At 39.0% G+C, this 12401-nt stretch overlaps 1 protein-coding gene across 1 annotated transcript; it reads left to right on the forward strand.

Annotated features, from left to right (window-relative positions):
• Window positions 1–232: 232 nt before the first annotated feature.
• LOC149832850 (uncharacterized) lies at window positions 233–11709 on the forward strand. Its single transcript, XM_090012616.1, has 5 exons — window positions 233–519; window positions 9615–9730; window positions 10906–10963; window positions 11094–11171; window positions 11257–11709. Exons 1-5 carry the CDS (start codon window positions 327–329, stop codon window positions 11448–11450), a joined length of 639 nt encoding a protein of 212 aa, XP_089868742.1. The 5' UTR covers window positions 233–326; the 3' UTR covers window positions 11451–11709.
• The last annotated feature ends 692 nt before the right edge of the window (window positions 11710–12401 follow it).

Genomic DNA, 12401 nt, shown 5'->3' on the forward strand with positions numbered 1-12401 from the left:
TTGCAACCACACCAAACTCCGATGCTAAGGGATGCCGACACACGGAAATACGAGCCCCATTTGCTTATATACCTGGCGCTCATTGGGACCAGAACAATCGCTAACGGCCGTCTTGGGGGGAGAACACACACCACCCTCCCAATAACCTCCCAAGCGTTTTCCGTTCTGGAACCATGTTTCCATATCCGACGGTCTAGATCTTATCTACACGCTAGAGTTAAGAGAGTGAGCGAGTCTCTCTCCCACAACCCCTCTCTCCTCTGCAACTATCCACGGTAAAGAAATCAACTGTTCTCTTCTTCCTTTCTGGGGAGATTCCCTCTAAGATGGCATTCTGCCATTCTCCTCTGCATCGACCGCTCGCTCCTTTAGTGATATCGGAAATTCCCATAACGAGACCATCTTCTGCCACCACCCCTCTCCTTGCGATTCCTCTCCCCACTCGCTCCCACCCACGATTTTCTGTCACCAACTTCCGACGGTCTCGGCATCTCTGCAAATCACCATTACCATTTTCAGGTAGGGTTCTGTCATCTCATTTTCTACATTAATTTTGATCATTAGTCCAAATGGGGTCTTTTGTTTCTAAGCGTTTTATATGAGGGGAGTGAAGATTCTGGGGTCTTTTTGTCTTTGAAGTTTGCCCTTTATGTTGGTTCGTGTCTTTACTTTAATTTCAGTATTGCAACTGTAGTTTTTCTTTTTCTTTGATTGTGTATTGAATATCTATGCTTCTTCATTGTTGGTACCTTGAGTAGCATTCTTTGATTGTGTCTTTAGCATTATGGGTCATATTTTTTTTTGTTCTGTTTCTTTGGTTAACATAATATTGTGTCTTTCTCTGTTTTTCGTGGCTTCTGTTGGCGATCAACCAAGGATGGTGAAGGTATTTTGGTGTCGATACAAAAATACTGATTTTTTAGATAGCCACTTGATACATTTAAAGAATAATAGCAACCGTTATGACCACTTGTATGCTTTTGGATGGTCAGGTCTGCAATTGAGCCCAAAAGTTTAGCTGTAGGAGGTTTCTAAAGTTGTACTTGACAGTAGTTTTGCACATACTCTTTACACAATATATACAAATGGTAGGTCACATATGCCTGTGAAAAAGTTCATTTGCCTCTATGGCATACAAAAGATACAGCTCATACGTGATCAGTCATGCGGGCTTGCTAGATGTGTTTGAATTCATTAGAGTGGATGCCAATTCTTGGGCTCATTTGGCCATACTTGATTCATCATATGGCTTACTACATGTGTTTGCATTCATTAGAGTGGATTTCTGTTCTTGGGCTTATTTGGCTGATTGGTTTATGTTGAATTCTTGAATAAAGAAAGAGTAGGACTGAACTTGGATTTGATTTGGAATAGTCATATATCCTCTAACTTGAATTATGTTAACCTTTTTAGATTGATGAGGCATTCCCCAGAAAATGCATGCGTTGTATTCTGTCATGCACAACCGAGAAGGGGCCCTTATTTTTTGCTTGGTTTATCTTTGCTTTGAGTTCTCAGAGAGATAACTTATTCTTGTTTAAGGGTGGTTTATATGTTACGTGTTCTTCATTTTTTATATGCTTGGTTTTAGTTGCAACATTACTCACAGGCCTGAGATACCCTCAATGATTTTTTTTTTATGCTATTGTTCAATACTGAATCTTCCACTTTAATCAAGATAATTCCTTTTTATTCCAAAGAGGAGCTTACACTTATGAGCAAGGTAGCGTCATTGAGCAAAATCATAAAATTATTATAACTTGGAGGGTAGACTATGTGCATAGTTTTTCATGAAACCCTTGCATGCATTTGTTTCTTTTCTTTTCTTTTCTTTGTCCTGTATTCAACATCCCACTCTATTTTTGTAACTTATATGTAGGGCTTTTATGTCTGTTGGTTATGTTCGTTCCTCATTCATTGGATCTTGATGCTATATGTATTTATACTAATCCTGGTCACCTATAGAATTGGTTAACTATGCAGATGACATTAGGATTGTGATATTGACGTTCATCAAACTATTAGTGGCAATGTTGTGAAAAGCATTAAGGCGTAGTGTAGCACTCTACCAAAAACTGAAGCGAGGCGTAAAGTGTAAGCCTCAATTTAAAAAAAAAACTTAAAAACTGTCTAAAAATATAAATAATAAAATAAATGCAACATAAGCTTTAGTCAACAAATATCATACAAAAGATCATTTGATCATAGAAGTGCTTCAATCACTAGTAATTATCATAATCAACAAAATAAAACAATATGCACCAAAGAGAAAATGTAATGATTACATTGGCACATGAACCTTGTCTCTCCCAAGAAGATAAGTGATTAGAGATAGAGAGAGGGAGAGACAGAGAGGGTGAGACAGAGAGAGAGGGAGACAACGAGAGAGGAGGAGAAAGAGAGGGAGACAACAAGAGAGGGAGAGACAAAGATAAATGGAGACCAAGAGAGGGAGAGACAGAGAGAGAGGGAGACAACGAGAGGGAAGTGTAATACTCAAGAATTTTTAAATATATATATTCAAAAATTTTACGTAAGTTTGGATCTGGGAGCAACCCAAACACATCGAATTTGGGTTACATGCAGGTTGGAATGAACCAGACTCGAGATATTCGGTATGAACCAGAGATGGAGCAGTACAAACTCCAGAGGATCAATTCGTACATGATTCGGATCGACCGGGAATCCAGAAAACCTGTTTAATCGAAAGCAGGTCGGGTACATATGCAGGGTTTGGACCTCGATCCAAACGATCTAAGCCCAAAAGGGACATTTATGAAAGAAAGTGAAGGAGAAGGGGAAAAATAAAAAGAAAAGAGTTTTTTTTTTGAAGAAAATAATAAAGAAGAGGAGGGGTAGATTGGGGTTTTTCCATGGAGAGGACCCCCAACCTATGGGGAGCTGCCACATGGCAGCTCCCTCCCTCTTTCTTCCCCTCTCCTTTTACACGATACCCCTCTCTCTCTCTCCCTCTCCCTCTCCTCTCACTGATTCACTCTCACTCTCTCCTTATCTCTCCCCTCTCTCGTATTTCTCTCTTACTCTCTCTCATCTTGCCACCCTCTCTCATTTTCCCTTTGACGACCACCTGACGCCGCACCATCGCCGGCCACACACTGCCGCCCCTCCTACCACCATCGTATGTTGCCCTCCCACCCCGTTGTCGGATCCCCATCACCGCTAGCCACCGCCCCCTGCCACCACCACTTCTCACTCTCTCATCGCAGCCCTCTCTCCCTCATTTTCTCTTTGCCGACCACCACCGCTGTCGGAACATTGCCAAAGAGCACCCAACAGCTGTCGACCCTCTCTCCCTCTAACTGCAGCCTCTCTCTCTCTCTCTCCCCTTCCACCCCTCTCCTTTGCTCTTTCATGAGAGTGTAAGAGGAAAAAAGATTAAGAAGAGGGAAAAGAAAGAAGAAAAGAAGAAGAGGAAGAAGGGAAGAAGGAGAAGAAGAAAAGAAAAGAATGAGAAGAAGAAAAGAAAAAAGGAAGAAAGAAGAAGAGGAAGAGGAGAAGAAAAGGGAAGGGGATTTATGACCCCTCCCCCTCTTGTCTCATTCTCTCTCTGTTTTTACGTTCGGGTGTGCTACCGCCACCACTGGCCTGCATGGGCCTCGCTAACGTCGGGAAACAGATCCGCTGCCGTATCATCGATGCCACTGCTGTTGCCACATCGCCGTTGTTGCCTCGTGACCCATGAATGTTACGACAAAATCTATGGGTGTTGCCTTAGAATTGCACTACTGCCCTATGCATGCTGCCTCGTGGTTCGCACTACAGTTGCCCTCACTGTCCCATGCCCCCTCATTTTGTCGATCAACCACCGAAGTACATGTCGTATTCGAGAAGTTCGGAAAATCCCCGAACGAATGACACTTGTATAGAGGTATAATTCTCAAATTCTTACTAGCTATGTCACATGGGTGTGGGTGTGGGTGCGGGTGTGGGGATGCGGCACTTTAAAAAACCTTGGGCGCGGGGGTGCGGCAGGGCAAAAATGTAAATATATATATATATATATATATATATATATATATATATATATAATTTTGAAGTTTTAACGGTTAACATTGTCATAATATTATTCATCATGCATGCAATAAATCAAATTAACAATCTACAATTCTATTCTACATCATAAAAACTAACACCACAATTAAATCAACCTAAATATCAATCAAATAAGTAAAACAAAAAAGAACTAAATTACGTACCAAAAGTATATCCTATAATGTATATGATGATGAAGTAATGGATCTTATTAAGATGGTCAGTATTAAGTGATATGCATGGTTGTTAAAGAGATCTTATGTCTTGTTAAATAAAGATTCCATTAGAGAGCCTTGAATGTGAGGCTCATTGCAATTTCCCTGCTGTTTGGAGAAGTGCACTGCGGTTTCCACAAAACTTGGTTATTTGGGAGTGGGGATGAAGTTGGCAACCTCAACACCAATATCTTAATATCATTCATGTATAAGCGGCCATATGTTTCATGCCCTTTCCTATAAAAGAGACCAGATAACCGTGTAAATGTGCTGTTGCAAATATTGAGTTAGTAATGTAGAAATTGCATCCCTATATTCAGTGAGTCAACAGCGATGGCTTGAATAATATATCTAGAGTGCCTTTGTTTCATTCTCTTTCCCATTAAAGATGGGGACTATTTTGCCTATCACAAAAAAAAAAGATAGGACTATTTAGTGAGCGAGTGGCGACGACAGCTAAATACTGAAGGTCGAAAATGGATTGGACTTGGTTAAACCTTCAATGTGCATCTGATACATCTCTGTTTGGGAGCCATGTTGGAGAGGAGATGAGAGGGGAAAATGAAAGATGAAGTTGGAGTTGTTAAATACATCTTTGTGACAATGTAGCTAAAAATGGCCATCTGCACCCCCTTTTTCACTCTCAACACCATTCCGATCTCCCATAACAGGGTTCGCAAACACTTGTGGGAGTAGGTGATATTAATGAAACCCTCATTAAATTCCTTCTCCCCTCCCATATCGGGCTCCCTGATCTGGATTATAAAGCAAGATCTAAATGTTTGTTAAGATTGGATTTAGACTTGTATGATCAGACTTTTTTTCTGGATTCAGATAGGTGATTCTGGGCAGATATGTGTTCTGATATGGATCTAATCTGATCCATTTGCATTGTTTAATGTAAAACTCATGTTACCAAACTTTTTTACTGGAACCAGTATCAGCATTTAAAACTTGGGCATGGATTAGCTCTCTAAGTCGGAGTAAGCTCAGACCCGAACTCTAATTCATGCTTGTTTTTTGAAAAACTTAATCGGACTCAGGCCAACCATGACCTGTGTTCGATCCGTTTGCATCCATAGCTGAAACCTTGTTTTGCTCAGGCCCACTGACCCTTACAGCTCCAGCCCGAACTCAGCCCTATAAAAGGGAATTTCCCGCTGAATTCCTGGTGTTGGAGAGAGAGAGAGAGAGAGAGAGAGAGTCGGTGGTGGAGGGAGAGGGAGGAAGAGATCACCGTCTTTATCTCCATAGGATTCCAATGCCTTCTTCGTCGATCCTGTTTTAGGGTTTGTCGTTCAGTGTGCTGTGCTCGCCACATCACATCTGGGGTAATGAAGAGAGGCGATTCTTAGGGGTTCGAGGAGTCGGAAGCGCAAGCATTGATGCTACCTACTCAACGAAATGCAACGTGCCGCCGACGATCGTCACCAGGTAAATGATAATCTTCATCGTTGTTTCTTGTTTTGCTGGTTTTTATCTTGCGTGTGGAGTTGTAAACACACACATCCTCCTCCCCTCAGCCCTTTTCATCAAGCAATTTTTTTTGGGTCCAAAAATTGGACACACTGATTAACCGCACCGGGTGTCGCACCTCCGCGCGCACCCGCATCGCATCGACACAGGTGTGGCACCCAATTGGCCGAATCCCTGTGACTTAGCTTACTAGGGCTTGGGACATGATTCCCCCACGCTTACTAAGTACCTAATTACACAAGGGGTGTGTAAATAGATAACCTGAAAATGATCCTTTTTGGGTTCGTATAATTGTTAGAATATTTTATCGAACTATCTGGCATTGGATTTGACAAACGAGTTTTATAATTGGAGAATTGGCGTTAGAAGTGCATTGTTTTGCAGATTGTACCTTAAACATTAAAAGATAAAAATTGACATTTAATTGTTAATCGGTTGCAGGTAATGGTGGACTTTAATTATGTGCTATGCGAGTGTATGCCATCAAGGCATACACATTGAATGTCTGATGTAAATTAATACGTTTGCAATTTTGGCATACATATGAGAATGTTTGTTTGTGTGCGTGTGCCTGAGGTGTATATCTCCATTGCACTTATTTTTTAGTTTGAGCTCTTGTTATGACTCGTTCTCTTCGTGAACTGTGTCCTAGTGGGCTAATATACACTCGCACTTGCACTCAGGTGAGTCCTCTAGTGTTTGGTTGGTGTGTCGTCATATATAAGGCCTCACATCATCGAAAAAAATCGAGTGAATGAGGATATTCACAAGGTACATGCGATTGGGGTGGTTTGCAAATTTCAAATTTTGTTGTGATGTGATATGTACGTATGCAGTTGAGGCATACGTATAATGGTTGATGCGATATGATTTGCGTGTATGCAGTTAAGGCGTACGTACTAATGTTGTTATGTTGTGATATCTCACATGAGGTATACATACAAATGCTTACGTAATATGTGTATGCCATCGGCATGCATACAAATAAATGCGATGTATGTTTATGATTATATGCAATGCATGAGATAATGTATAAAATATGATGAAATGTATGGATGCATGCATTAGAAATTAACTACATAGGGTTGATTGCACACATTAGAAGGTCTCTGCTTAGGGCAGATCGTATATACGCGGGTGGATGGCATATCTATAATGGTTTGAATTTTAAATATGTAATGGGTATCGACCTCTTGACGATGGTTTCAAATATGAAACCTTGTGATGCATGTTTGACATTTGCGAATGTGGTGGCAAATTGTGGATTATAATTGTAATGTATGTTCGAAAGACATGTTTTATAATGGGTATTGACCCAAATATTTGTTTTAATTTATGCTTTAAATCTTGCAAGTATGGCAAGTACGATCTATGCACGAGGTGCATGATCAAATAACATGAATTTGATGGATATTGACCCAAGTATTTGTTTGTGTATTAAAATATATGTCATTCAAGTAAAAATATGCATGTGTGTCGAATATGATGTGATGCATGAAGTGTATGGATGAATGACATGTATTTATGGGTATTGACTAACTTATTATTTTCTGTGTTAAATTTCTGCTATTCATGATTTAATCTGCAAGTTTGGCAAATATGATACATGATATGCATGATTGAATAATATGAAATTTATGGGTATTGACCCGAATACAACTGTTGACGTGATATTGCTTAGCATGTACATTTACTGTATTAAATGACATGCATTGAGAAAAAAATCTCGAAAAATAAGAAAAATTGCACTAATTTGTCACACTTTGAAAGATAAGGTGACATTGACTTGTACTATTGAGGTCGAGCAAGTGGGTCAAATGTGAACCTTTGTCTTTATCAATCCCATGGGACTTGCGGTTTCGCCGAACGTGGATTAAGGCAGTCCCGTCGAGTCAAATGTGAACTCTTCTCCTACCACAGCGGTTTAAGAGGATTGTGTTTTCCGATACACATAGTAAAGTTAGAGCTATCGATGTTCTAATCCAAGGGATGACGTGACGATGTATCCTAGACTTTAGTGCTAGTCTCTTGTTCTCCAGATGATTAAAGTGTGAAAGATACAAATTGGAGCAATGAACACTCCCAGGTAGGCTTGAGTATCCATACTTAGCCATGCGTGTTCCCCCCGGAGTAACAGGATGAAATTTAAGGTTCGGTGTTTGCAAGCATAGCATGAATTGCAAAAAAAAGTTAAATGAAAATACAAGAAAAATATTCATGCATGAGGTGAGTTATAGCGTGTCTGCATAATTGTATGCATAAACTGTTTGCGAGTGTGATCACGTGATTAAATGTGATACCTGCATAATTGTATGCATGATGTATGAGTAAGCATGATTACATGCTTAAATGAAATAGATGTTAACTATATGTATGGATTGGTATGTGAATGTAAGTGTATGTTCGAATGACTTGTGCGCATAACTGTATGCACAAATATAGGTACATATGATTATATGTTTGAATTATGTGCGCATAAGAGTATGTGTGGACTGTATGCTTATGTCCGCATAAATGCATGTGTGCATTGTATGTTTGATATGCTCTCGAGAACATGCGTGAATGGTTTGCTTATGTACTCATCAAAGTATGCATGCATTGTATGTGTATGATTTTTATGCCCACATCATCATAGGATGATGTATGGGTTACATAGATTATACCGTAACTGCTATCTATTGCGTTGTTTGCTTGTTAAAACCTAGTAAGGGTCTGGGAAATTGTGCTGAGATATGATGTGTCGCATGCTCCGTTTATTTTTACTTTTCAGCTCCATGGGAGTAGGCGGACGGATGTTGATGCACACGTAAACTGTTGTGTTGGACTGGACTTTACTCTTCTGTTTTTTTTGGGTTTTTGTGTACAAACTCTGAAATTTCATTTATGGAGTAAATGGAATCTTTTTATGATATTCGAATTGTAATGGTTTTATTTTAACTTTGTAATGCCCCCGAGTTTAGGAATAGTTTCGAATTGATTTGAAAAAGTCTTCTATTGTGTTTAAAAAAAAAATCTCCTTGAGTTAAGGCGGGGGCATTACAGGAAGGAAGAGGGTGAGAGATGAGAGGGGGGAGGCCCTAATCAGTCGGGCCTCCCCCATTTTTTGAGTCAAATGGGGTCAAAGCCCCCATTTGACACATAAAAAATGAGGTGCACGCCTCAGGCTGAGGCGTGCCTCAGTAAGCGTACACTTTATATGTGTGCCTCAAGGCCAAAAGGCCCTCTCATTGTGGCAAGGCACACTTTTTGTGCCTTGAGGCATGCTTTTAACAATGACTAGAGGATTTCCTATCCTCATTTTCTAATATCATGGTACTTCAAGTGTATTCCCTATTTCAACAGTTGACTGAAATTTTGTGCTTTCATTATGCTTGTATAGACTAAGCTGAAGCTGTTGCTTTTATCATTAGTCATATCTAGCTGCTGTCTCCATATCTATTTCTATTGTTCTGATCACCTATTAAGTTAGTTCATTGTACAGTTGCAATTGTGATATAGTTGATTGTTAGATAATTATTAGGGTTTTTTGCTTTCCCTGTTGCCATCATGTTTTATTAAATTATCTTCACTTTTTGTACTGTTCTCTTCTTTTAGAGGGAATTTACAAAGGCAAATGTTGACAGCTATTTTCATTATTTTTTCACTCTTGGCTTCTGACATCATCCATTTAACATGTGCCAGGATGTATTTGGTCAGTGGTTTGCATTTATTTTTATAATGTAGTTAGTTAAGTGGATTCATATTTCTGACATTCCTTAATTGTAAATTTTGATACTTTATTCAATTTAGGAATCTAAATTTTTCAACATCTTCGACTTAACCATTTTTTGGGGTTTTCTTTTAAAATACTCTTGGTGTTTGTGTCTTCAGTAAGGGCAGAGCTGCAATCTGGAGATAATGTTGGTTCAGATTCTTTCACCCAATTCAATCATGTGCTTCTTCCCATCACTGATCACAATCCTTACCTTTCTGAAGGAACACGGCAGGTCATTTTCATTCAAGGAAGCTGAGAGTTTGTTGTATTTCATCATGTATTTTGCTCATAAATAGCTCTATATGCAAGTAAAGTATGTATAGTCTTCTTTTAGATAGAAAGCAAAATGTGTTATACTATCTTATTAGGTCCTCATCTTTAATACGAGCATTATGAGGTCTGGCATTTTACTAATTCAGGACAAACTAGGCTTTGTATTGTTGATTATGATGGTACTTTGGGCAGTTCATACTTTGTGACTAGAAAACCCTGCAACACAGAACTGAAACAGTGAATTGCAATATTATAATCTTATGGTGCTTTTTGCATGGAGAAGAGCCAAAAAATCACTTCTTTATGCTGTTGACTTTATCCTTCAACAAATCACCCTAACTGTCCTTGCATTATTCTCAGAGTATTTATTGGTTACATTGACCAAAGTACCCATTCAGAGAGACTATGGGCTGCAACCATAGCCCACTTCATCCAGTCTCATTGATGCTGACTTTCTTCACTGTTTCCATACTGCAGTTTGTTATTCCTTATTTATTTCTTTGACTTTTTCAATGCTGTAATGCAATTTCTTGTTAAATTGTATCATATCTTTTATATATATTTGTATATATATATATATAGAGAGAGAGATACATATACATATATATCTCGTATATATATATATGTATACGTATCTATCTCATTATATATATAAATATATATTTGTACCCGATAAGGGTATATTCATCATTTCCCCTCATTTTACACATTCTTTTTTTATAGAATATGTTTGTAATTTTTTACTTTTTATTTCTTTTTATTTTTTTCTTTTATTCTTTTGTCTTTTTTTGCACATGGAGGGGCCCACACAATATGATCGTTGGGCCCTCCAACTGTCCAAATTATGACCGTTGGAAGGGTCCCAACGATCATATTGGGAGCCCCTCCATGATTTCCCATTTGTATAAATAGGGTTGCTCCCCCTTGAGTTTTCTTATGCTTTTTGTAAAGCCCCTTTGGGTCTCAATGTATTGAAGTTCATTTTTTATGCCTTTGTGCATGTGTATCCGTGCCTTTTTGCACTTGTGAGAGTTCTTCTTGTGGCTTTGTGCACACTTCGTACTTCTAGCATTGTGTTCATACACAAATGCTCTTTTTATAGAGATTTTTACATTTCTGTGATTGCATTTGTAGGCTGCGGCAACTACTACAGCTTTAGCTAAGAAGTTTGGGGCAGACATTACTGTTGTTGGTATGCTCATGCTTCCTCTAAACTTGACTTTTCTGCAAATACTAAAGTGTTAAGCTGTAGAGACATGGAGCTTTGGGTAAAACTCTGAGTGCAGGATTTCAAGGCATATAGAACTTGATGTTCCTTGCAGTTATTGATGAGAACTCCAAGGAGTCAATACCAGAGCATGAAACTCAACTGTCTAATATCCGATGGCATCTTTCTGAAGGTTAGACTTATTGATTTACGTTCTTGGAAGTTCTCCCAGCTTCATGTCTAGGCTGAAATAATGAATAAAATATTTCTTGATTTAGGTGGGTTTGAAGAGTTTGGGCTGTTGGAGCGACTTGGAGAAGGCAAGAAACCAACAGCAATTATTGGGGAGGTTGCTGATGACTTAAATCTTGACTTGGTAGTCCTTAGCATGGAAGCGATCCACTCAAAGCATGTGGATGGAAATTTATTGGCTGAATTCTGTCCATGTCCTGTCTTGCTTTTGCCACTGTAATTACTATTGGCGATCCAGTTACAAATATTGGCAGAGCACCCTTTGCAGCTCATCATGAAAATGGACACATGATTTCCTAAGCTGAAACTTTTTCTTAGCTCTTATGTGTATCTTTTAAGACAATTTGTCTGGCAAGTTTCGGTTCATGCAAAATGATTGTGAGAAAAACAGGAAGTTGGAAACAATTTGTGCACCGACTGTCTTTCATAATGCTAATGTCACTGATGATAACCTTAGTATAGGTGATTTTAGTGTGAAATGATATCTGCCTATTGTATGCTTTCATAGAGGTCTTAGCATAGGTGATTTTTGTGTGAAAAGATATCTGTCTATTGTATGCTTTCATAGACCAGCTTAAATCGGTGCTTATGATCTTGACCAAGTAAAGAAATTGGACTATTCAAAACAGAAAACTTTCCTATGTGATGGGATCAGCATGGTTTCTTCCTCTTCAATTCCAACTCTTTTGAATTTGGTATCCCAACTGGGTTACAGGTGCATTTCTGTGGATATGCTTAGACTACGTTGTTTCTTGTTGGTGTCATCTTGTGTTAGGGTGTTGATTATCTTTTGGAATTGGTAATAACTTACGGAATTTATGTGTACATGATAGGCAGAAGAACGAATTTGTTTGATTAGAAGATGCCATGTTATAAGCCGTGCTTAAATCTCATGACATTCACCATATTGGGTACAAAAATTTATGCATCAAGAATATTAGGTTCTATGGTTGTTGGGATTGGATATCATGATTTTTTTTTTTGAAAGGCAAGCTGGGGTTAGGCAGTCCCCCACCAGTTATTATTCAATCGTACCACTGGGGTTTTGAACCTACAACATCCCACCACAAGGAGACGTGCACTGACAGCTCCTACCAACCACGCGGACACCCCCCCCCCCCCCTTCAAGAGAAAAGGAAAGAAAGAGGACGCCTAATCATAAAAACCAGTC

This window comes from Nuphar pumila, chromosome 7 (assembly GCF_984573655.1).
Source record: "Nuphar pumila chromosome 7, dmNupPumi1.hap1.1, whole genome shotgun sequence".
Lineage (NCBI taxonomy): Eukaryota > Viridiplantae > Streptophyta > Magnoliopsida > Nymphaeales > Nymphaeaceae > Nuphar > Nuphar pumila.